The sequence below is a fragment of the Petaurus breviceps genome, unplaced genomic scaffold, assembly GCF_028583685.1.
Source record: "Petaurus breviceps papuanus isolate PSGF00001 unplaced genomic scaffold, PetGlider_PUasm1.0 567, whole genome shotgun sequence".
Taxonomy (NCBI): domain Eukaryota; kingdom Metazoa; phylum Chordata; class Mammalia; order Diprotodontia; family Petauridae; genus Petaurus; species Petaurus breviceps.
The window spans coordinates 7,065,365-7,093,360 of record NW_027186383.1 but is presented as its reverse complement, the minus strand read 5'-3'; the positions used below and the strand labels follow the sequence as shown (position 1 = coordinate 7,093,360).

General features: G+C 47.5%; 1 protein-coding gene across 33 annotated transcripts in view; it reads right to left on the bottom strand.

Annotated features, from left to right (window-relative positions):
- The window catches only part of LRRFIP1 (LRR binding FLII interacting protein 1), a 194,693-nt gene that overhangs the window by 71,127 nt on the left and 95,570 nt on the right, over positions 1–27,996 (bottom strand). For 19 of the 33 annotated variants that reach the window (XM_069103191.1, XM_069103162.1, XM_069103177.1 and 16 more), the window contains exon 2: positions 21,258–21,344. In XM_069103191.1, coding sequence (XP_068959292.1) covers positions 21,258–21,344 — 87 coding nt within the window. Of the gene's footprint in view, positions 1–2,146; positions 2,195–9,549; positions 9,568–21,257; positions 21,345–27,996 lie in introns of all 33 variants that reach the window. The other 14 variants (XM_069103185.1, XM_069103157.1, XM_069103171.1 and 11 more) reach the window with 1 other exon arrangement.

The window sequence follows — 27,996 nt, the reverse complement described above, 5'->3', positions numbered from 1 at the left end:
TTCCTTCCTTCCTTCCTGTCTGTCTCTCTCTTCCTCTCTCCCTCCCTTCCTTCCGGCTTCTAAGAGTTTGTACCACAAGCCTTTATTTTATTTGAACTATAACAGACTACCTCAGAAGGGGATTATGTGGGCAATAAAAGAACAGTAAGAGGCAGGTACCATTCCTTGAATTGACCAAGGATGAAAGGGATGGGGGCAACAGCTTGGTGGGGGAGGCAGGTCTCTGCACTTGTGTGAATTACCCAGCAGAGAGCAGGGAAGTGAGCCTGGATACTGAGATTAACTGGCTTGGACCGTTCGTTGCTGGCAGCACTCACTACCCTTCACTCGTGAACAATAATTGAGATGCCCACAGTTTTTCTGGAAGTTGTTGACAAGGGCATAAAGTGGGTTTTTCCTTCCCACCAACAGAAGCAACCTGCTTTGTGTGTGTGTGTGTGTGTGTGTGTGTGTGTGTGTGTGTGTGTGTGTGTATCTGGGACTGCCCTGCCTTCTCTGACACAAAGGACTGAGTCTCCCTTTCAAAAACTGCTGTGTACCCCACAGCATGATGGAAGGCAGCCCCTCCTCCCTAAGGCTGCTTCACAGGCCTAGAGATTAATTACTGTGAGTTCACCTTTCTTTTTTAGAGTCACTTTCAGAATGGGCTCTGTTCACCCAGAAGTAATCCCCAGGGAATGGGAGGGCTCTGGTTAGCTGAATATGCTGGTTAACCTCTCTATGGTATACCTCCAGCAAGGAAGGAGGCTGGGGCTGTAATTACATTGGCACAAGGAACTCCTGCCAAACCAGGCAGCGCTTTCTCTTCAATGTATAGGCTCAGAGAGTGGGGGGAGAGGGAAAGGAAGGGGGCAGTGAGGTGCGAATGGACACAGAATCTACAAAGGCTGGGACTTGACTCCTGGCTTCAAGGAGGGCTCTCTATCCACTACTTCCCATTAATCCCCCCCAAAAGCTGCACTGACACAGTCAATCCTAATCAATTCAGGATTTGGCAATTCCTTAAAGCAAAGGTGTCAGACTCGCAGCCTAAACTCCAATTAAACCAGATAAAAATGTAATTAGAAAATGTTCAGCAAAATAAATAGAAATACAACACCATACAGATAATGCTAATTTGTGGCTTTCTAAGGTTTCTATTTGAATTTCACACCACTGCCTTAAAGGAGGCCACCATCTTCCCACAGCACTAAAGAAAACCATGGGGCTCTTTCATGCACACTCTAAATGCACATCAAATCTTAAGCTCATTGGGTCGTTGGGTCTCACCTAGGTCAGGCAGATGAATGAGTCTGATATTGATTAGCACCTGGTGGGGGAGGGGAAGCGGACTGACTCCATCTGTCAGACTGTGACCCGATTAGTTTTACAGATCAGATCTTCATTATTTTCTAAAAAAGAATCATTTCTCAAGTCGACAGCAGAGGGCCGTCTTCACCTGTAGTGCTCAGGGTAACTGAATGTCTCATCCCTTTCCCCTCACTCTGAGCACAGTATTGGCTCCTTTAAAAAATGCCCCAAATCCAGATTGTTCTTGAGTTGAACTCACCTCGAACTTGGCCTCACTTTGCACATACTAAGACTTCTGCCGAGTGTGGTTCACATATGGATATAGGGGATCTCTGCTAAGCCTCCCTTTAGCGCTAATGCTGGGACTTGCCATGATTCCCATTCACTGCTGGAAGGATCTAGGCAGGCTTAGTCTATAAAGCTCTACATGGGGCTTAGAAAATGCTGTGCTTATGAGGACCTGGAGATTGTCAATTATGGCTCACCCCCTGACCATTCATGCTGCAATAAAACGATCAGTTATTTTCACTCCAATAACTCACATAAATGAATAATGAATTGCCTCTGGTTTCTTTTAAATGTCACCAGGGTTCCATGTTTGCTTTATAATGGGGCTCACTGAATTTTCTCGTAGGACAGTCTTCCAGGGGAAGGAAAGGAAAGAGATACATTGCAAAATGATTCTATGAACAAATCTAGCTGTCAGACTATCTGATTCCTCGGGATGCCACAGTCCTAAGAAACCCACCAGTCTTTATACTCAACTCAATGTCAGGGAAGACCTACAGAGTTCAAGGCAGAAGAATGAAATGATGAACCATTCTGGATTTTTTAAACCTGTTATTCAAAAGCATACCATCCACTGTTCGATGTCACCCCATTTTGTATCCAGCCCATAATATTTCTATAGATAGAAAGGAAAGAAAATTCGGTAAGAAACATCAGTGCTAGTGTCCCAACATGCCATTCCAGAGTGCTGCCTTGCCCACCCCCAGAGCCCGAGAGCAGGACAGCCAGCATGCTTCCACTAGCAAACAGCACGGTGAGGTCGGGGACGGGAGCGGCCTTGTATTTCTGGGGAGCTGTCCTACTTGCCAGAGGAGCCCATGAGCAGGAAGATCTTCCCTTTCTCTTTCTCCCCTCCATCCTTTTTTGTGCCAAGAATATGGAAAGGAAGGAAGAAGCCCCTTCAAAAACGCTGCTGGAGGGTCCGGGGTTTAAATGGACACCATCATTTCAAGCCAACAGATTTATCGAGAGAAGTATAAGCCAAGAGCTCCTTTGCAGGACACCAGCAGAATGGGGCAGTAAGGGGTTATTGAGGCCCTGGCTGACTTCCTGGCTGAGCCTCAGAGCACATGGAATTCCAGTGTCAAAATCCAGGCCCAGGAGGAATGCGGACTTGACATTTTTATTGTATGCTAAGAAGGGCTAGTGGTCGTTTCCTTTCTATAGCAAGGGTTATAAACTGGGGTCTACTGATTTCTAAAGATTTTAAGGAATTTATGATCTTGCATGGGGGGAAAATGACATCTTGATTTCAATAACTGATTTCCTTTGTGAGTCCATGTATTTTTTTCTATGCATTTAAAAGCATGACTAAGAAGGGGCCACAAGCTTCCCCTGCTCAAGGCATCCCTATCCACCTCACGTGGTGAAAGGCCCAGCTGGACCAAATCATGTGAGAGTGGAGCAAAAAGGCAGAGACTCCAGGTGGAGTCAGGGTGAGGCTTCTCCACTCCTTACCTTGCTTGGGTTAAAGGGTGACCTCCCAAGAAAGGAATGGAGTAAGAAGGGGCTGAAAACCTCAGGATCGGCAGGAGGAGGAGGCTTAGGTTGCAGGCCTAGAGTACAACCCTCTGCCATAAGGCCAAGCAGAAGCAATAATTCAGTAAAAAGTTGCACTGATGTCACTGGATAAGAGTTCAAGGTGAACTGAGTGACATGGGAGATCCCTTAAGAAATGAGTGCTTCTAAACCGGTCATTCCCCTTAGCCCTGGGCTGGGCCTCAGTTTCTCTCTCTGTAACATGAAGGGGTCGAACCGTTGGCCTCTGAGGTTTAGGTTAACCCTAATTCCAGCTCCAGGACTGTCAGTGACTCCCATGACTAAGAGCGTCTGTTTGTTTCAACCTCAGCTCCCAGGAAGGAAACCAACCAAGGACCCGCCTTCTGCTCAGGTCAGCCTTGTATGGGCAGTTTTCTGTTTCCTCCCAGGATGTAGTAGTTTGAAAACAAGCGAGTCCTGAACTTTCCCAACCCTACAGTCTGGGGACCTCCTTGTGAATGCAGGAGAGCATGGCTGCTATTTTTGGCCTGGTTGCTATGTGGCAGGCAGACTACAACCTCCCTGGCCTAAAATGGTCGGATTTCTTTCTTTCAGTGACAATGGGTAACACAGGCAGCAAGAAGGAAAAAGCCAGCAGAGTGATGTAAATGGGATTTAAAAATACACTGGGATGGAGAACAGGAAAAGTCCCAAGGCCAAGGCCTGCCTGTGCCCAAATCCACCTCCACTGAAGGCAAACGCAGTCTACTCCTGAAGCAAATACTTGGGGGCAGGAGAGTGGGGGTCCTGGAGAGTGGGGGTTCTGGGGGGCAGGAGAATGGTGGTCCTGGGGGGGGCAGGAGAGTGGTGGTCCTGGGGGGGGCAGGAGGGGGGTGGGCGGGGGGGGGGGGGGGGGGGGCGGGGGGGGGGGGGGTCGGGGGGGGGGGCAAGAGAGTAGTGGTCTTTGGGAACAGGGGAAGGGGATTGTAGTGGCTCCATTCCAAAGACCACGTTAGCTCTGCCCTGGATCTGCTCACAGTCTGGAGAGTCAACCACTTTCCTGCCCTGGGGTTCACGTTAGACATCAGTAAAGTAGGTTTATCTGTAGCCCTGCTGACTCTCCCGAAGTCCTGGTAAAGATAATAGGAGATAACATGGGTGAAGGGAGCTAGAGGTTATTAGAAGAAAGGCATTCCAGAGGCCCAAAGTGTCATGCTGAAGGCAGGGAAGGGATTGTGGCTTCCCTTTGTTTCCTATTTTCTGGCTCCACTCTACATTAAATGGTGCAGAATCTCATCAAGGTGCAGCTTCCCTCCAGGGGAAGCTTGACATCAGGAAGACCTGAGTTCAAATGTCCCCACTAAAAGTATTAGCTGTTTGATCCTGGGGGAGCCAGCTGAGCTCTCTGGGCCTCAGTTTCTTTCTCTGTAAAACAAGGGGCTAGACTCGATGGCTTCCAAGGTCCTTCCAGTGTTTGCTTGAGCATTCTGGTCTACAAAAGGAGGGCTAAGCCTACGTCCTCTGAGTGACCTCCAGGCATGGAATCTGTTTGCCTCAGTTTCTCCAACTGTGAGATGGGGGTCATGACAGCACTTAGGAGAGAGAATATTTGTAAAGCGCTTGGTCCAAGTGCCTGTCGTAGGCACTTAAATGTTTCTTCCTTTCCCTTCCACTCTGACACTGATCCTTTGACCTGTAATGAACTATGAATGCTAACAACAGAAAGAAATCAGAAAAAAAACCAACAAAAACCTAACCTAGGGCAGTTATGAACATTTTATGAACCACTGGAGTCATCCAGAAGCAAAGAGGGCCAAAGGGGAAACGATTAATCACATAGTCTTAAGCACTATTTTCTACTTCCCTTTCCTTTTTTTCTTTTTTGGCTAGATAACCTTTCCAAAGGTTGCAGAGCCATTGCAGGAAGTATTTAGAGGAGCAGAGGTCACATCTGTACATGCTAATCATGCCAAAGGCATATGCCTGGACCTGCCAGCCACCAAGGCTACCAAGTCCAAGATGGATGGAGACAGAGGAAGGTGTCAGGGCCCACAGCCCACCTGGGCCTGGGAGGTCAGATGTTAGCAGCAGCCCAAGCTTCACAAAGAGCCCACCCTGGTGTTAGCAGTGGGACAGGCAGGACATGCAGGGGGACAGAAAGCCCAGGGTGGGACAAGAGGGGCCCAACTTTCAGAAATAGTTCGAACTGAAGGAACCAAGGCAGCAATCAATAGGTCAGCCTGCTTGAGGCTACTGCCTAGAGAAAACTTTTTAGGGCAATGACAATGGAGACTTTTTTTTTTGTTCAAAACATCCAATTCCAAAAGCTACTTTATACTGAGTAACTGCCCCCCAGTTACCACTCTGGCTTCAGGTCTGAGAACTGTGTGTCCCAGGTGATGGTTCTGGATCTGTGGTACCATGGGCAGGGCCTGGACCCTCTCTGAGCCTCAATCTCCTCATGAGTAAAATGATGGGGATACAGATGTAGGAGAGGGTGCTAGACTTGGGAAGAGACATCTGTTAGTAATGGCTGGCTGTGTGGCCTTGGGTAAATGGTTGAGAGAGAGAGGAGAGGACAGAAAAGAGAGAGGAGGGAGGAAGGGAGAGGGAAGAGAGAGGGAAAGGGAGGGGAAAAGAGAGGAGAGGAAGGAGGGAAAGAGGGAGGGAAAGAAGGAAGGAGAGAAAAAGAGGGAAGAAAGGGAGATGGAGAAAGAGAAGAGAGGGAGGGAAAGGGGGAAGGGAGGGACATACAGATGAGAAAGAGAAAAGAGAGTAAAGATGGAAGGAGAGAGGGCGAGAGAGGGGAAAAAGGAATGGAAGGGGAAAGCAAGAGGGGGAGGGAGGAGAGAGGGAGAGCAGAGAGCAAGCAAGCTGGATTTCCCATGGCCTGAAGCTCGCCCTAGAATCAGGGCGAGATATGGGGCAACTATTTCAGGGGCTGGCATGTGTAGCTTGGTCTCAGTATCACTAAGTTATGACCTGTCTGTGGATCCAGGACTTAATGCTATCACAACAGACCAGGCACTGACTGCTTTTCATCCCCTTCTCTGTTTAACAGTGGTCTGTATTTAGTTACTCGGGTCGGTTTGCCCACTAAGCCAGCACTGCTTAGAGGCCGAGGCTGTGAAGCCCCCAAGGCGCCGCTTTCCTCTCCCACCTTGTCAAAAACGGAAAGGCCAGTGAGCAGCGAGTGAACTTCCCGCTGGGCCTAAGGCTCAGTTCATCCCTGGCTGGCTTCTAGCAGCAGTTTTGCTGGAAGGACACAAACCCAAGGAGTTTAGGTTTAATGGGCCCAATTATGAATGGATGGTAAAGAGGACTGATGCTGGCCACGGGAGCCCGGGAGGTCTGGGTTCCAATCCCTCCTCAGATATTGGCTCACTCTGTCATGTTGGGTGAACTCTCTGGCTTAAGTTTCCTCCTCTGTGAGATGAAGGCATTGAACTAGATGGTCTCTAAGGTTCTTCCCAGCTAGAAATGTAGGAACTCTATGAACAGGAGGTGACTTTGCCACTGACTACCTGGCCGTCACTTCCTCTCTGCAGGCCTCGGGCTCCTCCTATGTACAGTGAGCAAGCCGGCCTCCCCCACCTTGGGGGCTTGTCCTGCTCTCATCTATGATCCTAGGACTTGGATTTTTGATGGGCCAGATTGTTTAGGTGCCTTAACTGAGGATATCCAAAAAAAAAAAAAATCCCCCATCCAACAAACCACAGGAAAACGCCCTTATGCAGCAAGGCAATGACATGACTGAGTTCTAAATAAGGAATGTGACTCAGCCTCTGGCCTGAAGTCGCCCATCGTCTCCAGCCTGGGCCTCAGTGAATGAACTCACCATGACTTCATTCTGGGTATATCTGGAATCACAGGCTGGGTTCTCTCTCTGGGACTCCTCCCAGAGGAGCCCAGCTCAGCCTCTCACCTTTAGAAGTCACTGGGTTCACAGAATGGGAGAAGTCGGGGTTGAGGCAATCACTGGAAGCCACCATCATTCTTCCTGCTATGTTCTGACTAGAAAATGGGGCATGGGGTAGGAAACAGGGCTGCCAGGTTCATTCTGCAGCTCTGCCACAATCCCAGCAGACTTAGAGAAAACTCGGAGCTGAGATCAAGGATGCTCTGTTGGTGGATGGACATATGAAGTGCCACAAGGAAGGGGAGGGACAAATGGCCTGATTTTTAAATAAGAAAAAGGGTCGGATTTTTTCAAAGCATCCTCTGGAAAGTTTGGCTTCAGCTCCTGACCAAATCAGATTAGAACTGGGCAGGACCTTGGTGATCCTTTGGCACACTTCCTCTTTTCCCCAGAGGCTTGGAGTAGTAAAAAGACTTTGGAATCAGAGACCTTCGCTTTGGATCCTGGCTCTGACCTTACTACCACAATGTGTGACCTTGGGTTAGTCATTTCACATTTCTTTGCCTGAGGTTCCTCATTTGCAAAATGAAGGAGATGAGATCTCTGGGTCCCTTCCAGCTGACTGATCTTCCAGTTAAACTGATGGTGTTATGGCTATGGCCCAGGTCACACAAGTACGATGCCGCAGAGCTGTGATTTGAAACCTGGTCACTAAATCCAAATCCAGCTTTCTGTTCACTACAAAAGGGAAGAGTGATGGCTACTAACCAGCTTGTATGCATCCAGAACGAATCACTCCAGACTAACCACACTGCCCTTTTGGACAGGGTTAATCAAAGGAATGCCTTGAAGAGAGTCCACCAGGATTCCAGCAAGGCTTTTGACAGGGTCTCACAATGTCCCTGGGAGAAGATTGAGGGAAGTGACCCCAATCAGCCTCAGACTCAAGTGGGCCGAACAATCCCTACATAAAGATCCTTTTGGGCACACGGTGACTTAGTTTTAGAATGTAACGTTATCTCTGTTTTATTCTATTTTTATTTTGTTAAGTATTTCCCAATTATGTTTTAGGCCTCATGTTTGACACTGGTGGCCTAAAGGACAGTTAGGTGAATTTGAAACTGGCTGAATAATCAAACCAAGTGTTGATTAGTAGACTAATGTCACCCTGAAGGTAGGTCTTTAGCAGAGTGCCACAAGGATCTGATTTTGGACCTATTTTTTCTAATATTTGTATCAATAACTTGGATAAAGTAGAGATAGTGAACTTGGTAAATTTGTGGATGATGCCACGAGGCACAACCAATAAAATGAATGATAAAACTGGGAAACAAACAAAAAAATCGATGAAGTAGATGAGAACAGGGAGTGGAATCTAACACAAAGAAATTTAATAAGAATAAATGTAAAAAAATTCCCCTTGGATTCAAAAGATCAATTGTTCTTGTACAGGATAGGGGAGAGTGGACTAGACAATAGTTCCTGTGAAAAGATAGAGGGGGTTTAATGAACTACAAATTCAGTGAGAGTCAGCAGTGTTATGGAAGCCAGAAAAGCAAATGAAAGCTTAGGCCACGTTAATTAACAGCAGAAGAACGTCCGGACTGAGGGATGTGACTGTCCTGCTGTATTCTTCCTCAGTAAGAAAATGTGGAGCATTCACCGTATTTAGTTGGGGGTCACATTTTAGGAAAGATGTTGATAATATGAAGGGCCCCTTGAGGGGTTCCCAAGTTCAAAAGGGACTTTGAAACCATGCCAAAAAATCAGTTTCTGAAATTAGGTATGTATGGCTTAGGAAAGGGAAGGCTTGGGGAAGGATGTGAATGCTGCCTTCGAAAGTCTGGAGAGTGCCGTGAGGAAGCAAGGGGGAGATTTCACCTTGATACAAGAAGCAACTGCCTTATAGAGTTGTCCAAATTGGGACAGGAGGCATCAGGAGAAAGTGGGTTCCCCTCTATGACTGGACGCCACAGGCCTTTCAGACTCTGAGGTGCCGGGTTTACTTTCCCCCTTTCTTTAAGGCAGAAATTTCTTTAAGACAGAGATACAGCCAGACTTCTCATTGCTCCTATTTGGTGAAAATTTTTCATCAAGAATCGTGTAACAAAGTATGATTTTTACAAGTTTTGCTGTAGTAAGTATGATGTTGTGAGCCCTCCCAGGGCTATGAATTTTCAATTTTATGGTAAAAATCAATTTTTACAAAAGGATTCAATATTCAGAAATTTGTCTTCCGGGAAATAGCCTAAGGAGGTAGTATGGCCCAAAATAACCAAACCTAAGTCTCGGCCTGGCTAAATCCTTTTAGATTTAGAACATCTTTGGGCAAATTTCTTAGTCCATCAGCCTCAGTTTCCTCACGTGTAAAATGGCAACAGTAAGACCTGCTATACTTACCTTTCATAGCTGACATGAGGATCAAATGGAACAACACCCAAGAAATCCCTACACCATTATTTTATAAAACAAAATACTCCCACCCGGGGACCCCTGGTTCAAAACGACTCACACATTCAGCATAAACCTGTGTGTGTCTTGAGTTGGGGAAGTTATTTCTGAAAGGTGGTCAGGGTTTAGCAAGGAACTCAAGGGACATGCAGGTGACAAAGCAATGCTCAAGCAAAGCGTACCTTCTGAACCTGATAGATCTAGAAGAAAAGGAGAAAGGAAAACAAAAGCTGACATCATTTACAATGTAGGAGAAATGGCAATGAACACTCTAAAGAAAAAAACGAAGATGGTGGTGGAATTTCACTTTCCTGATGGAAATTTCAGGACCACTTCAAGAGTTAATCATTCCCCCAGGGATCCCCTTCCGCTGGAGTGTGATCAGCACCCTGGAGGTTGGAGAGCTCCCTGGGATTTCAAGTTGGGGGGGGGGGGGATGCTCAGGTGAGCCAGGTATTAACCCTAAAGGGCAAAGTGCCTTTTCATTTCCCCTCCAAAATGCTACCAAGACCAGAACTGCAAAGCACTTTCTCTAAGCCCAAGCGATGCCTTTCAAAACCAAGCAATGATCAAGTCCAGTAATTTCTCATATTTCCAGACATCTTTTCAATTCTGAAGATATTTAGACTTAAGTGCACCAAATAACCAGGATATGAAGGGAAGAAGTGATAATATAACATTCTGATTGATGCAGATCACAGGAAGAGGAGAGGAACATTCCAGACTGACAACTGGATGAGGAGGGCAAGGATACCTGTGATAGATAACTCCCAGGTGAGGAAATTCCCTCTACCAATGCAAGTAGGCATCTCTCTGCAACTTATTTATTTAGAGTCGTGTGGAGCACTGAAAGGTCAAGTTACTTGTTCAAGATCATACAACTGGTATGTGTCAAAGGTAGGACTTGAACCCAGGTTCTAATGGCTTCAAGGCCAACTTTCTAGTCCCTATACAGCTCTGCCTCTCTTAATATGAATACCAAAAGGATAAGTATAGTATGTTTTCCTGCACTGACTCCACTTTCATAGAGAACCTGTAAGGTGTAAGAGAGAGAGATGCAGATGTCGGTCAGGTCTATAAGCCAAGAAGCCACCCTTAAAAACTGCAAGTCTCAGACATGTATTGATGCCATCTGGGAGCATCTAGTTTGAGTCATGGTCAACTCAACAACAGAGGAGAGGTCAGATGGCCCGCAGGACTAATCTCCATCTAAGCTAGCTTTCTTTCCTCTAATGTAAACTAACCTAATCAGACCCATTCCTATAAATCCAGGCAAGGAAGAACTCCCATTTTCCCAGATAGCCTTCTTCCCCATGACATGGTTACAGACCACTCAGTGCCCTGGACATTCTTTTTCCACTGGACTCCCTATTGGTTGTCTATGTCTCTCTAAAAAATGTGTATAGGGAATTGGCTTAGATGCACACTTGCCATGAAACCATTCCTTCCCAATGACTGTGCAGTAGTGAGGTCTCCATTCTTCCTAAGAGTATTGCTTTCCGCTCCCTAGCAGTCCTTCTTTAAAACAGGAGTTTGCTCCCTTCTTTTGGGTTGTAGGTGAAGCCTAGAGACCCCCTCTCCTAATATTGTTTTAAATGCAAAAAAATTGAGGTGACCAAAGGTTGGGCATCTAGGTGGCACAGTGGGTAGAGTGCCAGCTCTGCAGTCAGGAAGAACCAAGCTGAAATCCAGCCTCAGATACTTCCTAGCTGTGTGACCCTGGGCAAGTCACTTCACCCTGTTTGCCTCAGTTTCCTCATCTGTCAAATGAATTGAAGAAGGAAATGGCCAACCACTCTAGAATCTCTGCCAAGAAAACCCCAAAAGGAGTCATGAAGAATTGGACATGACCGAAACAAATGGACCCTTTTCCTAAGTTTACAGACTCCCCTAAATCCAACCACAGCCTCCTAAGTCCAAGAACCCCACAACAAAAACTCCCGTTTTAAAGGAAACTTATATAGGCAGTAAAATTGCAACAATTTAAGCAGCAAAGAGCTAAGCTTGCCAGTCTCTGAATTTAAAGACTTTATGCCTGGGAGAAGGTGGTGACCACTGCTTGCCTCCACAAGGCAAACAAAATGGCTCTTCCCCAGCAGGCTGCCCAGCAATCCTTGGGATTCCCCTTCACCACTGTATGGGGTCACACATATAAATGACCTATATACTCTGCCATTGCCAAATACAGGCCTCTCAGGGACAAGGAAGCAGGGTGGCAGTGAATGGGCAATTAAAAAAAATAAGCATCTATTAAACACCTACTGTGTGCCAGTCACCATTCTAGGTACTAGGGACACAGCTTCAAAGAATGAAGAATCCAAGGCTTGGCACATACAGGGCTTATGGGGAAATGCAAAATCATCATCAACTTCAAATACATGAAACTCCCTACTATTTTTTAGAAGATGGTGGGATCAGATGTGCCGGGAAGTGGAGGCTTTGTCTGGCAATCCACTACATGAACTCAATTATTTCTCCTTCCATGATCTCTAACAAATGCTTCTTTTATCTACAGGTTCTCAAAAACTTTTCCAGGGCTCCTTTCCCAAGGACGATTCAAAAGAAAGTGAACCCGCCAGGACTTTGTTTACTCCCTCCTTGAAAAAGGCAAAGTGTTTCAGCTTCCAGGTTATCACATGTAACACGGTCTTGAAAGAGGCCTGTGTTCTGGGGCTCAGGGTGCCTCACTCCAATGGTCTCTGACATCTGGGCAGCCTCACGGGATTGTCAGCCTTCACAGGAATAATCTCCTGTGTCAGATTTGGGGCTGCACGCCACATGACCCAAATCCTAGGAAGAGTCTCAGCAGCGCGCTCATGGCCTGCATCTGCTCATTCGAAAAATAAGAAACCCTACACACACACAGTCTAACCTGCTAGAAACCATTATCTGGGTCCTCCTTTGTTTTTGTGGATGTGAGCTCAGAGCAGGCCTTTTTTCAATCCCTCACTTAGACTACTGCAAAAGCCTGCTAATTGGTGCCTTCTAGATCTAGACAGGATCCTAAGTCACTTCAGCTCCCTGGGCCTCAGTTTCCCCCATTTGTAAAATCAAAGGGTTAGACTCAATGGTCTCTGAGGTTCCTTCTAACTCACAGGAGCCTGAGATCTGAAATCATTTCAGCTCCCTGGGTCTCAGTTTCCCCATCTGTAAAATCAGGGGGTTGTATTTGATTGCCTCTGAGGGACCTCCTAGTTCTAGATCTAGGATCCAGGAGGGAGGAGAGAGAAAGAGCCCTCCCGGCCCTCAGACCCATGCACTTTCCATAGCATCATGAAACAAAAGAGGCGGGTGTCTATTACACATTCTTCTCTGTCCCGGGAAGGGACTCCCTCTGTGTGCTGCTGAGGCTGCTGAGTCTGACCAGCAGGCTGGTGATGCCTGCTTGTGTCTTCCATGGTGCAGGAGAGAGGGAGGCAAAGGCTCGGCTCAGTCTGGCCCTCTGGGATGCCGTGGCCCAGGGCTTCAGAACCCCTCTGACAGGCTGGAGAGACCCAGAGACCCAGGGACTGGACTGAGGGCCTTAGGAAGCATTCTCAGCCTGAATCAGGGAAACGGGGCTGGGGATCACAGTCCGAAGTTATTCTGTACTGATCTGACAGCTTAATGACCAAGGCAGTTTTAAAGTGGCCAAGAATTTAGTTGTATTGATATATACATATATGTATGTATATGTATACACACACACACAGTACCTACTGCATGCTAGGACTGTGCTAAGCACTTTGTAATCATCTCACTTGATCTTCACCACCCTGGGAGGTAGGTGTGATTAGGAAGTCCATTTTACAGATGGGGAAACTAAGCCAAACAGAGGTAAAATGACTTGCCCAGGATCACACCATTAAAACATGTCTAAGACAGATTTGAACTCAGGTCTTCCTGACTTCAGGCCCTACATTCTATTATGCCTCCTAGGTGTTTGAGAGTAATTATTTTTTAACGAAGCCAGGCTGATAAGAAGCCAGTAACTGCTTCTGGCTCCCTTACAAATGAGAAACGCTAACAAAAAAGTACCTTTAGGTGGTTTTCCACTGAAGGCCAAAAAAAAAGGGCATTTCCTTTAAAGGGGGGAAGTCCTTTTTAGAGCCATCGGCTAGTGGGGCTCAATTCTTTCCAAATATCTCCCCTCTGAGAAGAAGCAGGGTTTTTTTTAAAGTAAGGAACTACTTGTATTGTTAAAAATGACTTGTTCCCCCAATTTCAAAACTACATATTTTCCCATATAAATTGTCAGTGCAGCTGTGATAGTGGCCTCAGAGTCTGGAAGGTGTTCTTCTAACTCATCCTGGCTGTGTGACCCTGGAAAAGTCACTTCAACGCTCCATAGCTCACACAGCTCTCTGAGGCTGTAAATTACGGGGAAGGAGGGACCTTCCTCACCTGGGAGTTCCCTATATCAATGAAATAATATCGTTAATATAGTGCTTTAAGGTTTGCAGAGTACTGTCTTATCTGATCCTCCCAACAACCCTGGGAGGTAAGCTGTTATATGATACCCATTCCACAGATGAGGAAACTGAGGCTGAGAGGTGAAAGGACCAATCTGGGATCACACAACTAGCTACTAAGTGTCATGAAGCAAGGCTTGCTCACTCTGGTCCAGAGCTCCACACAGTACATCACGTTGCTGTCTACACTGTCCCCATCATCTAAAGCCTAAATACATATTCTATGTGAGTGTAATTTGTCTTGGTTTTGTCCATTTTTCAATAACTGACTTTCTCAGAACCTGGGACAAACCTTCCCATGGTTCTCTCAGAACACCACGGAAACCAGAATACGTGGTCTTCCATGCCTGGGTCATCCATTCCTCACAGGCCCTAACTCACCTGCCATACCTGTGAAGGGAGCCGCCTGCCAGAGAAACACTAATTGGGGATGAGAGCGTGAGGCCTGAGCCCGAGGCAGCTGTTCCCAAAATTGGCTCGGCGGTCAAAGTGAGGGCTAAGCTCTTCTGGCAGCCATCCTTCCTGATATGCATCAGGCGCCTGGAAGGTCCCACCATGTCTCCAAAGTGTCCCTGGAGAGTGGTGCAGAGCTGGTGAGATCCGAGAGACGATGGCATTGCCCAATTTGTTATTGGCCTTTGTTCTCTGGACTGGAAAGGTCAGAAGCAACCTGGCCAATAGGGAGCTGGTGGCTGAGGTGAGGGCCCTCAGAGGCCCTACATGAGCTCCAGACCCCAGCCCAAGGGCTGCTGAGAGAACCCACAGAGAGAGCCACTGACAGTGATATCTGAAGGCCTATGGGAAGTGGGGGCCATGCCACAGTATAAGGGTTATGGGATTTAAAGATCTTCCCAGAGCTGCTGGGAGCACGCTTCCTGGACGTTGAGTAGTTGCTGTCAGTGGGGAGAGGAGGACCTTTGCCTGAGGTAGCCTGTTCTGTTTTGAAGGCTTGAGAATGTGGGTGCTTACTACATTAACTATGTGTGCCAATTTTGCAACTACTGTGATGGCTTTGACTTTCTGGGATTTTAATAAAATGTTGTAGCTTTATCCCCCATGTAGAGAGCCCGGTATATTTTGTGATTAATAACCACATCAGCATATTTATAGTTGGCATAGGCATTGTGAATATTGCATTGCTGATACACACAGGACCAGAGAAAGGCAAATGTCTTAGTCTTCAACAGAGGGAAGAGAATGCACATGGAATCTGCAACCAGAAGTCAGGGAGCACAAAGCTAGCAGGGCCACCCTAGGAAAGGGTCATGGAAGAATAAGATCGTTTCCTTTCTGTGATGGGAATTGTATATGTATGATCTACTTAGATTTTAGCATCTGACAAACTTTCTTGTGCTATTTCTGATGGAGGGGCGGGGGACAGGCCAGAGTGCAGTCAAAATGGTTTGATGTCAACGTGGAAGGTCTCCAGTGAGATGCCACAGGGTTCTATGCTTGATCCTCTGCTGTTCCCAGTCTTTACCAATGACTGAGATAAAAGCAGAGACAGCACGTATATCAAATGTGAAGATGACACAGCTGGGCAGGATGGCTAAAACACACTTTAGAGGCTGGAATACCGGACTGAGTCTAAAAAGATGAGATTCATTAAGGGTAAATGCAAAGTTTTGCACTTCAGTTCAAAGAGATAAACTTCCCAAGTACAAGATGAGAAAACTCTGCTTAGACAGTGGTCCATAAGAAAAAGACCTGGGTGTTCCAGGGGACCATAAGTCCTCTAGGAACCAACAGTAGAAAGGGCAGTCAAGAAGGCTCATGCTGTCATTGAGCCCCCATTACCTCTGTCCTGAAGAACATTAAAACAGCCTCTTAATGGGACTCCCAACATTTAGTCTCCAAATCCTTCCTCCACACAGATGTCAAAATTAACCTTCCTGATGTTCAAGTTTGACTACATCAATCAAGTAAATTTCTATGGCTCCCTATTAACCTCAGGACAAAACACAAACTTCGTGGGCTGGTATTTCAATCCTGTCCCAATCTTTCTCCAACCTACCCTTCTATCAGTTAATGCACATTTATAAAGTACATACTATATTCCAGGCCTGGGGTTAAGCACTGATCATATAAAGAAAGGCAAAAGACAGCCCCTGCCCTCAAGGAGTTCACAGTCTAAATAAAGTGAGCTCCAATGTCGTTAAAAGAACTACGGATTGGGGCGGCCAGGTGGCTCAGCGAGTCAGAGCACCGGCTCCAGTGTCGGGATGACCTGGGGATCAAATCCGGGCTCAGATACTTAGCACCACACCCAGAAATAACTGGTTCCTTGAGCAAGTTACTTAACCACAATTGCTTATTAAAAAAAAAAACTACGGATGTTTAAATAGAAGAAGTCCCAAGATGTGCATCAGAGCCTTTTGCAAGTATCTGGAAGAGAAATGAGCCTGTTCAGCTTGGCCCCAAGAGCAGAAGTAGAGGGAGTGGGAGGAAATGGCAAATTCACACAAATTCAGGGGAGCGGAACTTCCAAATAATTGGAGGCATCCCCAAGATATTCATTTATCTGCTTCCCCAAATGAAAAGAGAAAACGAAAACACTTAATCTTCTTTCATCAGTGTCAAACTGGGATGTAGATGGTGGTAGTTTTTGGCATGGATATGCGCGCCCTGAAAGGCAGTGGGAGTGGCCCCCGTTCCCAGGTGTGGCATAGCTCTCGCTGGCCCTGCCTCCAAGAGTGTGCTTCTCACAAATACTCCGCCATGCCAGCATCGGGCCCCATCTTGCACAGGCTGGTTATGTGGTCACCACTGTTTGACGGCCTTGCCCCGTTCGTTCAGATGGTGGGTTCTGCTGAAGTCCCATAAGCGGGGCTCATCCGTGGCAGGTGCCGGCTTGTGCAGTTCTGGTAAGGACTGACAGACATCTTCTCCCTGGTGCAGAGAACGCTCTGTGGCATTCAACCCGCTCTCCCAGCCTTCGCGGTCTGGTTTCTTGATGTCCTGCAGGAAGGTGTGGCCACCCCGTGGGTTCTGCAGCTTCAGCAGCTTCTGGGCTGCTTGCACTCCTTGTGAGCCCCGTGCAAGGAGAACCTGGCGAAGTTCTTCAGCGCCACGTCATCGTAGGATGTGAGAGGCGTAGATGGATGGTGGCCTCCGAGTCCCGGGGGTGGTTCTGCTGCGCCTCAGAGGGGGACCAGGTTGTGGTCAGTGGAGGTGAAGGTGGAGAGGTGGCTGCTGGTGTGGGTTCTGTTCACGCAGGAAACCGCAGCGACTCTGCTTCCCTGCACTTCTGGCCAACCAAAACGCTTCTAACAAATACATGTACAGTCAGGAGAAACAAATGCCTGCTCTGGCTAGGCACCACCATGGAATTTCCCAGATGGCTGGCCAATGCTCCTATTCCTCAGCAGGTGTGGACTCTGCTCATTTTCCACCTGCAGTGTCTGTCTAAGACCCAAGTCCTAATGAACAGACTCAAGGAAGGCCACCAGCTGCATGTCCAAACCTCCGCCAGGCTCCCTGGTGTTTTCTTGTGTGAATCATGGAGCTGATCTCCTTCACAGACGTGGGGCTCATGGAGAAGGTCTCAGAATGTTCTGGGCTTCAGCTCCAACAGGACACGGACTTTTTGTGAACAAGAGACTTTGGTTCTGACTTAGCACTGGATGTCCTCCTCCCGCTTGGCACTCAACTTTGGGGGCTCCGTTTGATGCCAAACGTGACCTTGATGGCCCCAGGATTACTGAATAAAGTTACTGAGTCTAGCAGGAAATCTGGCACGATCTTACTGGGAGATTCCTGGTTTGAGAAGAGCCTAAGACATTGTATTTTCCTCTTCCAAATCCATTTTTAAAAATCAACAAACAATAAACCTGGCAGGACCTTATATATTTTTAAAATATATTTTGGTCAAAAGTTTTATTATTAACACCGACCAGGAATCCCTCCAACTAAATCTGTATAGTAACGGTTTACACTGAAATGAACTCACTTCAGTCTATAAGCTAGACTCGCTTTTTCTCCTCCTAAGTGCTCCTGTCCTTTCTGGGACTGATTTGCCATTGAGGCAGCTGGAGAGCACAGGGGAAACAGTGCTAGACCCAGATGCAAATCCCTGCTTAGAAACTAATTAGATGCAATTTTCTCATCTATAAAATGGGACTCGTAACAGCACCTACCTCCCAGGACTGTTGTGAAAATCAAGTAAGATAATATTTGCAAAGCACTTTACAAATCTTAAAGAACTATAAAATGTGTTTATAAATATCCTCTCTCTTCCTCTCTTTCTATATAAATATAGGGATAGATTAAATGTGTGTGTGTATGTGTGTGTGGAGAAAGAGAGGGAGAGAGGGGGGAGAGAGAGAGAGAGAGAGAAAGAAGAGAGAGAGGGAGAGAGGAGAAAGAGGGGGGGAAGAGAGAGAGAGAGAAAGAGAGGAGGAGAGGGGGGGAAGAGAGAGAGAAAGAAGCGGGGGGGAGAGTATACTTTGCTATCCTTGTAAAATGAGGTATTGGTTCAGATAGTCCCAGCTCCACATCTGGAGGATGCTTGCCAGGATTCTTGGGTACCCTGCTTTGTTCCTTCTCATTCCCTTTTCCTTGGCCATGTGGGATTTTTTGGTCACCATGTCTGATATTGAGCTTCTGGCCTGGCCTACTGAGGTCTGTGCTCTCACCCAGAGTGTGAGCTATGCCTGCCAACTTCATGTTGTCTACAAAGTTGAAAAGCTCTTCTCTCCCCATCCAAGTCACTGATCAAAATGTTGGACCCCAGAGGCCCAGGAGAGATGGGCAGTGGAAGGAATGTCGGATCTGGAGCCAGGGCCTTGGGTGGAATGCTGGGCCTGCCTCTCACCACCTGTGTTGACTGTGAGCAAGCCACCCAATCTCTTGGACTCAGCTCATCCTCTATGGCCAGATTAGGCACCCACCTCCAAGGGACCTCTCAACTTAAGAATGTGATCTTAGAACATCTGAGGTATCCCTCCAACTTGGCACAGATTCGGTGACAGTTCTTTGGTGTGGTCATTCAACCAATCAGGGCTTCATCCACACATACTAACATCTAGCCCACATTTCACAACTTGAGACAAGAGTATAATATAGGAAACCATCAAACACCTCAGAGAAGTCCAGGGAAATCCATTACTCTCATCTTCCAGTCTAGTAACCAACTCTCTTTTGAAAAGAATGAGGCTCATCAGGCCATGACCTGAGCTTGATGAAGCCATCCTGGTTTTCACTGACCATTGCTTCCCTCTCTAAATACTTGCAAACTATTCCCATTAGAGACTCTGGCCAGGAAGCAAAGGCAAACCCCCAGTCTATGGTGTAAAGACTTTCGTATCTTTCACTAAGACAAAGCCAATATTTGCCTGTCTATGGTCTTCAAGCATTTCTTCCATTCTCCATGAATATGGAAAACTCACTGACGCTGACTCAGCTTAGCACCTACTAGTTCTTACAGAACATCTAGATAAATTTCACCTGGGCCTGGACCTCAGTCGATGAGGGTGGCTGGGCACTCTCTATTTCCATGCTTATTGTGTTGGCAGAAGGCAGCCAGACAGGTCTGAGGGCCATTTTGTGTCCAAGCGATGGATTTCAGGGACTGTCTTGGCCAAAGAATCTGTCTACTCCAAGCCAGCCTTCTGGTGATGTCCTCAGTGAGGCTGACCCTCAGAGAGCAGGTAAAGGTGGTTACTATGCCTGTGCCCAGGAGTTTTCCGACTTGGCAGAACTTATGGAGTTTGTCTCCATTGACAGAACCCAGAGAAACCTAGCCTACTGCAAGAAGGCATCAGAGGAGCCCTCGGCCCATTTGCAGCAATCTCAGAATTGGCTGTGGGTTCGAGGCAGGGCAGTTTGCCTCAGCCAGAATACAGAATAGTACTTTTCATGGATTGGTTTTTAGAATCTAACTACCCCCACGACCCTGATCCAGTGGGAAAATGCATTCTGAGTTTTAAATGGCTTACTTGAAAAGGAACCTTTGGGAGCCTAGTCCATTTAGGTCTCCCTAAACAGTGGTCATGTTTGAAGGGAGAAAACTGTGTGAGAAGAGTAGCTAGGGGCCAAACAGTTCTGCTGCACACATCTCCAGAGAGCTGTCCTCAAACCCGAGTCAAGCCTCACCCTGACACAAGGTGGCTGTGTGACCCAAGCTAAGTCACTTAACCTCAGTGCTCTGGACAATGCTACAAAACCCCACAGAGGCTGCAGGGCTGTCCTCACCCAGGAGTTTCTTCTCCCAGTGAAATACCAGGTCCCTAGACCTACTCCGAAAGCAGGGGTACAAGAGGCAATGGGGCTCAGCAGGCAGGGCTGGCCTCGGTGTCAGCATCAACTGGGTCCAAGGCCCATGTCTGACACATGCTGGTTGGAGGATCCCAGCAGCCCCTTCACCTCAAAGGGAACTCACCCAGGGGCAGGGAAGGTGGCAACATGCATCGGTAGAAGGGATTTCCTCTTCTGGGAGTTCCCTACATTAGTGACATCACAGGCCCAGGCCCTCACCCTAATGCTGGGCTGTGGCCCTTTAAGAGCAAGGCTGGCGGGGGTGGGGAGGGGGAGGGGGGATGTTCTCTGTCACACCCTTGGTCACCTCTCACTTATTCTGATTCAAATCTCAGTTGGAAAAATTCTGAGTATGTTTATATAGGGGGAAGGGGGAGGGAGGAAAGAGGAAAGAGGAGGGGGTGGGGGCAAAGGAGAGAGAGAAGTATATGTCGACACACATAAACATATATGTACACACTTATAAATATACATGCATACACATGCATACAGATATGAATGTATAGGTATGTATGTATATTAAAATGTAAGCTTTAAAAACCGGTACTAAGATTTCTAAGACATCATGTGTAATATATAGGTATACATACATGTGAATATATGCATATGTATATACATATACATATAAATATTCACACAGAAATCAATAAAAGCTTACTGGTTGAAATGACTGATCCTTAGCAAGAATGGAAGTCCCAAATTTGGTCATATTCCAAAGCCTCACCCATCCTTTGCAGGCCTCAACTCAGTTTCCCTAGAGTCCCCAAGATGATCCTTTGACTGAGAGAGCCAGCAGCTGTGTGTTGAACCCTTCTATCAGGATGGCCAGGGCACCCTTAAGGTCGTCCACAGGACTGACTATGGGCTGCTCCTTCAAGGGGAAACAGAAATGGAGTGGGGCCAGACAACTGCTCTCAGCTTTCAGCTGTGTGTGTGGGGATGATCTGGGGGTTCGGGAGTTAAGCCATTGCCCCAGGGGCTCTGGCAAAGTCCTGTGGGCATGACTGATTACACGCATACCTGGGGTTGATTTCACAGGAATTCAGACCAAACAAATTCAGTTCAAATCCAGGCCTGGCTAGAAGGACAGACCAGCTAATAAGAGGTGGCTCTGTGAAATGTAGCCCCCCCTGCCCCGCCCAGGGCAAACCCATGTCAAGGGCCTAGAGAAAGAAGCTCTTTACCTCCTTCTGCTGCCTCTCCAGCTCCTTCATGCGGATCTCTCGAGCTTCAGCTCGGGCCGCTCTCTTGGCTGCAAGCCGGGCTTCAGCCTGAAAAAGAGAAACTACAGTTAATTTTTAAACCAATTAATGCTTTCACAGTACAACATTGATCACAGCACCAAATGCTGAAACTTGATCTCTTTCCAGTGTTAATTCATGAGGTCAAAACTGGAAGGTATCTTGGAGATGTCTAATCCCTGCTCCTGTTCGATGTGGGAATCCTTCCCATGACTTTCCCATATTCCATCTGCCCTGTGCTTGGGGAGGTCACTACTCTTCCAGGGGACTCACTCCACTGATGCAGAGCTCAGATCAAAAGGCCAGGGAAGAAAGGTTCTGGGTAAAAACTGCATTTTCCTCACAGTTTTCTCTGGTATAGATTCAAATAAGTCTTCTTCCTCCTTTGTAGGACGGTCCCAGCTCTCACCTAACCACTAAGTGTGCTTTTATAAACACTGCTCAACCTCTCCTAGAGCCTGACATTGACCACCCCAGGCACCTGCATCCACTCTCTCCTCCCTGGGATTTTGGAATCTTGTTCCCTGGTGACCTTCTGTCCTATCTAATCATTCCTCAGGATCCACATCTGTGTTCTACCATTAGTGGGCATCCTGGGCCATCTCTTCTGCTCTCTCTGTACTCTTCCCCCCTTAGTGATCTCATCAGCTCCCAAGGTTCAATCACCATTTCTATATCTTGCCCTCATCTCTCTCTTGAGCTCCATCACCATCTGCCCCTTGGACGTCTTTACCTAGATGACCCATGGTCATCTCAAACTGAATAAGTTCAAAAAAAGAACTCATTATTTTTCTCCTGGGGGAAAGAAACAGGCAAATTAGAAGCCATTTTGTCACTGGTTCCTTTCCTTTGTGGTCACACTTAGCAGTAATGCTGAGGCTTGAGGCGCTATCCATTAAAAGGCACGCTCCATAGTAGGATTAGCGTGGAGTTGTCGGCACAGTAACTAAGTTCCTTTCCATCCCCTCCAAAATAAAGGTAAGTCAAATAGAGCCAATCACGTTCAGGGTCAGGTTCAAATGTGCCCAAGTCTGCACAGTTTCCCAGGTTCTGCATGTCACCCAAAGCCCTGAGAGCAAGGGTTCTTAACTTGGGATTTGGAAGTTTGCTTTTTAAATATTTTGATAACTGCATTTCAACATAATTGATTGCTTTGTAATACTATGTACTTTGTTTTATGCATTTATAACCATAATTGTGAGACAGACTTCACCAGACTGTCAAAGGGATCCACAGCACCAAAGAGGTGATGAATCCCCTGCCTTCGAGCAACCATTTAAACTCTTATCTGTTCACGTCTAAGCCTGGCCAACACCCATACATGGGCACATACAAGCAAGTCCAGATTACTCTGCCACGTCAGCAACGTCCTAATGACTGAATGAACCAGCTCAAGGACGGCCTCTGTTCATGTATCAGCCTGCACAGGGAAGACAAACCTCTGACTCGAACCCTCTCCCTCCCCCTGCCCCCCAACAAAGTCTGGAGTGCAGATGTAAGTCAGTTCAAAGTAGCTCCTGAAATCTGCTTTCTCAGCAAGGTACTGCCAACCAGCACTTGAAGAGACACAGAAAGTAGACCAGACAAATGAAAGAGTCTTTTTTTAAAAAGGGACTTGGGTGTGTGGTGACAAGTTAGCTTCTGGAGGGCTCCTCGGTCTCCCCTCTCCGTTTTTGTCCTTGGATGATGCTGAAGACTGTTCTTGTCCAGCCTGTCTCACTCCCAACCACGATGCTGCTGAAGGCCCAAAGAGAGGTCACCTAAGGGGCCAAGGATCACAAGGGACAAGGGATGAGAAGGAAGGCCTTCAGCGTCACTGATCCTGGCCATCTACCCTGCACCGAGCCCACTGGGCCTTCACTGTGGGCCCCATGCTTGGCCCGTCTTATCCATGTTCAATGAGAAATCCTCCATGGATGGGGGGTGGGGAAGGGGAGGGAATCTCGATTATTATGAAACACTGTAAGACATGATCTGCTTTTCCAGATTTGAATCTTCCCCTTTGATTTACTTAGATAACAAAACCAAGCCATTCTGGCTCTCACTGAGGAAAGCAAATTGGCAGGATACACATCAGCTTTCATTCAAATGCTTCATTTTCCATGCTCCCAGAGCAGAAATGGAACTCAGCAGTCACTGAGTCCAGCTTTTCACAGATGGGGAAACTGAGGTCCAGAGGCCACGAGATCACTGGAGGTCGATTCCAACCCCCTCATATGACAGGAGAGGAAACTGAGGGTGACCCAGGTGAACTAGCTTAGGGTAACAGATCCAGACCAGGAAGAGTCCTGGGCTCCCCCAGGTCCAATCCTCACACTTTGCAGATGAGAAATCCAGTTCCCAGAGAGAGGAAGCAATCTGCCCAAAGCCCAGAGGTGAACAGAGAGGGAGGGGGACTTCCGACTGAAGCCAGGTCCTGACTCCAGATTCAGCCCTTTCCACTGAGCCCTGCTCCCCCTCATTTTCAATGTGAGCTTATCCTCAGAGCAACAGCTATCACCCCAACACAAGTGAGAAAGAAAACAAGACAAATCACACACGTGCGTGCGCCAAACACACACACACACACACACACGCAGCTCCCTGCCACAACCACTAGATGACACTCATGTGTGACCCTCCTAACAGTAATGACCCATCCTAGGCCCAACTGTAAACATGGAGGCCAGACAGCATTGTGTGCTATTGGAAAGGCCTCTATGTCGTTCTCACTGTAGTCTGAACATCCTTCTACGACCACCCCCTTCCAATTCAACCTCCATCCACTAATGCAGGTTTTATACACTTTGGGCCCACTTTGCTACTCTGCTGGTTATCAATTCCAAGCCCATCCATAGACTCTTAGGGTCAATGTGCTCAAGCAGAGAGGGGCCCCCCCTTCCATTACAAAGCATCTCCTGGCGCCAGGCTCTGTGCTAAGCGCCTTGGTGACACAGATCAGTTATACCACCCGGCCCCTGCTACCCCAAACCCTCGACCCACCACTCTGGGGACTTGGAGGTTTTCACAGAAGAGGCCAGTGATCCCTAAAGCAAGCAGCTTTTATGAGGAGGCCATGGGAAACAAGGTGACCGCGTCTAGGCCATCACAAAGAACAGAGCAGTGAGGGGAGGCTAGCTGAGGTGTCGCCAAAGTACCAAATGGAACAGAAAGGCAGCCAATGCTGCCTCCCACCCCCAGCCAGGTTGTGCTTCAAGGCTCCGGGGGAAGAGTTGCGATCCCAGGGCTCTCAGATTCTCTATTAGAAAAAGAAATATGATGGGGCAGCAACATTCTAGATGACTGCTCCAAGTAAACCTTCAGAATTCGAAATTGGCAAAAGCAGCTTTCCCTGCCTCTTCTACTTGGACTACAGGCTTTCAAAGGAGAGCAAAGGCTTTTCACAAAAGCCCTCAGCATCTGGGGGAAGTGGGGTCCCTCTGGCTGTTAGGACTTCAGCAAGGCCCTCTGAAATCCCATAGCCATGAAAGCGAGGAATCACTGGACCCAGAGGCCAGCCAACAGACACGAATCCACGTGCAAACAAGTTTGGCGGCAGTCGAAATAAAACACAATTTTGAAAGCGGCCTATCCCAGATAGTGCTGATTACGAACTTTTTTTTCCTTAAGAGAATTTGACTGGCTGCCTTTCAAAATGCTAAGAGCCTAGATCAGGAGCAAGCAGGGGCCTCAGAGGCCAGCTAGTTATTCTACAGATTTGGAAACTGAGACCCAGAGAGGGAAAAATCGTAGGATATAGAGAACTGGAAAAGACATCAGAAGTCCAGCTCTCACATTTTACAGAGAAGGAAAATGAGAGACAGAGGCAGAGAGAGAGGTGAGAGGGAAGACTGTACCATTCTACCTGGACCCCACCAGGTGACTGTTCATTGTGTGGAGAGCTACAGAGTCAGGGCTCAGGCACTTTCTATGGCTTATGTGACCTGGAGCAAGACATTTAATACCTCTGGGCCTCAGTTTCCTCATCTGTAAAAGATAAGGGGGGTGAACTAGATGACATCTCAGGTCCCTTCTAGTTCTGAATCTCTGATAACCCGAAGAACCTACTGTGCGACTGTATTACAGAAGCCTTCTTCCTGCAAGGCAAAAATGAGCTGGAAGTATCGGTAAGCCCAGGAAGGGAGAGTCTAGTAAATAAGACAAAAACGTAACTGGGGAGTTTCCAGAGGAGACCAATGACCTGCAGCTCTCATCAAGGCTCCTCTTGATGGAAGGGGTGGTGGTGGTGAGTTATTCACGACTGCCACCCCCAAGGTCAACATACCAGGGGTCACTGTCTATACAACTGGGTCGCCCCAGTGGATTTAATGCAAATCAGGAGTCAAGCAATGCTGGAGTTAACTATATGGAGATTTGGCAGAGTTTATACATCGCCAGACTTTAAACAAAGACCTCTGCCTGCTGCTTGTTCATGGTTCATCAGGGTATCTGAAAAGCCCAAGTCCAGGCAGGGGGACTGGGACTGGCACATACCCTGCTTTCCTGTGACCCTGGAAAGCAGTGGATTCCAAAGCTGGCTTCTTTTTTCCAGAGTTCTTCAAGGATGGGCAAGTTTACTGAGTGACGAATTCAAAGTGAACAAAAATTACCTCCAGTTAAAAGGGAATATCTCTCTTTCCTTCTCTTTTTCTCTCTCCTTTTCTTCTTCTCTTCCTCTTTCTTCTTTCTCTCTTTCCCTTTCTCTTTTCCCCCTTCCCCCACTCTCCCACGAGGGTAAGGCACCTCTTCACACTAGGGAAAAGACCTAATACATACAAAGAAGGCGAATGTGCATCTTGCTGAAATCTGTCTGCCCCGTTCCCCATGATCCCCCAGTGCTGGAACAGGCCTCAGCCTCAATCAAGCCCTAGGCAGAGGAGCAGCCAGGGTCTTTAATGAACCATCTCCAAATAGGCTCCAGTGAGGCTGGACAATGGAAAGGCCACTGCATCCTCGCCTCCTGCTCAACAGGCACCCTGAGGGAGGGCGAATGAAAACAGCTGTTTGTGTGATGACCAAGTCCAGAGAGGGGAGATCACTGGTGTTCACATTAGCCTGTAAAAGGAAAGCTCTTACTTCTCCCAGTGCTTTTACCTAACATGAAACAGCTCTGGCTTTGAGTTACACAAACAAGGAAGAGAAACCCGAGAAGTCTCTGAATCACGGACAGATCAGCAAATGAGGAACCTGTTACTCGGAGCCCAGTGGCCGAGCTGAGGGCCCAGAACGTCGCTTTGACAGAGGCCGGAGGCAATGCCCTTCCTGTGGTTGGCCTGCCTTGGTGTCTCAAAGAGCTCCTCCAGTCAATGCGATAATTCAACAGACTGCCACATAGAACCAATGAGGGACAGGAGTCAGAGGTTCGTCCGTCACCAAGGCAGGGGGTGATGTGATCTGTGTCCCAGAGGAAACTCCCAGCTCAGTGAGATCACGGACCATTGGAGAATTCTGGGGCTAACTGAACTGGACTGGAAGCATCTGGGACTTGGCCGAAGGGATGGCCCCCAACCCCTCAGGCCTCTTGGACTCCCCCCATGCCCTTCCTGCCTCCACGGTATGGACACCTGCAGGTCCTCGCAAGGCTTAATGAATGTCTCATTCTCTAGCTTCTTTTTTCCATGCTAATAAATGAGCTGAACAGCACCCCTCAGTTAGTTCTCTGATAGGTGAATGTGTGGATAGAAGAGCCCTATCTAGGCTAAGGATAGGGACTAGACCAGTGCTTTTATTAGCATAGGGAGTTCTCAGGGGAGGGAACACAGCCCCAATACACTAACTTCTCGAAAACTTCTATTTTTATAGCATTACCTAAAGCATGGGCAGCTAGGTGGTACAGTGGATAGAATGCTGAGCCTGGAGGCAGGAAGACTCATCTTCATGAGTCACTAGCTGTGTGACTCTGGCTAAGTCACTTAACTTTGTTTGTCTCAGTTTTCTCATCTGTGAAATGAGTAAGACAAGGAAATAGTAAACCAGTCCAGTGTCTTTGCCAAGAAACCCCACAGAGCAGGGTGATCAAGAGTCAGACACGACTGGATGGCAACAGCACGGAAAGCAGGTGCCCAGGGTCTTACAGTCAGCAAGGATCAGCTGGACGTGTTCTTGGGCCTGAGGTGGGCCCTTCAATCCAGCCCCTAGGCTGCTGCTTATAATAAACAATTTTTTTTTAATGTATAGACATCACCGGTGAAGGAAAAATCTCCTAACAGCCACACACAGTATGAAATGAGGACAATGCCCAAGATTTTATTAAAAGGGACCTTCTCTACTTCCCTCTCTGCATGTGTCACTTTTTGGCTGAACTAGATGCTGCGGAGGGTCCTGTCATCCTAACCCTAGACACTGGCTGTGACAATACTATGACGTTTCCAGATTCCATCTCCTTTCCTCCATTTTCAGCAAGTGAACAGAAAAGAAATCTTGAGGCAATTCCCCACCTGGCCTATTATGGTGAAGCTACAGAGTCTAAAAAAGGGCCCTCTCCGAAGAACCAAAAAAAGTTAAATTGGTAGAACATCAAAGTTCCAGAGAAGTAAACTCAAGTCTGTGCAGATAGAGTTTCCCAGCCAAGGTCTGGCCAAGAGGTCAGAATCCCATGAATCTCTGCAAGCAGCCACAGAGGGGAGAGACAGAGACACAGAGAAAGAGACAGACAGAAACAGAGACAGAGAGGCAGAGAGAGAGAGAGAGAGAGAGAGAGAGA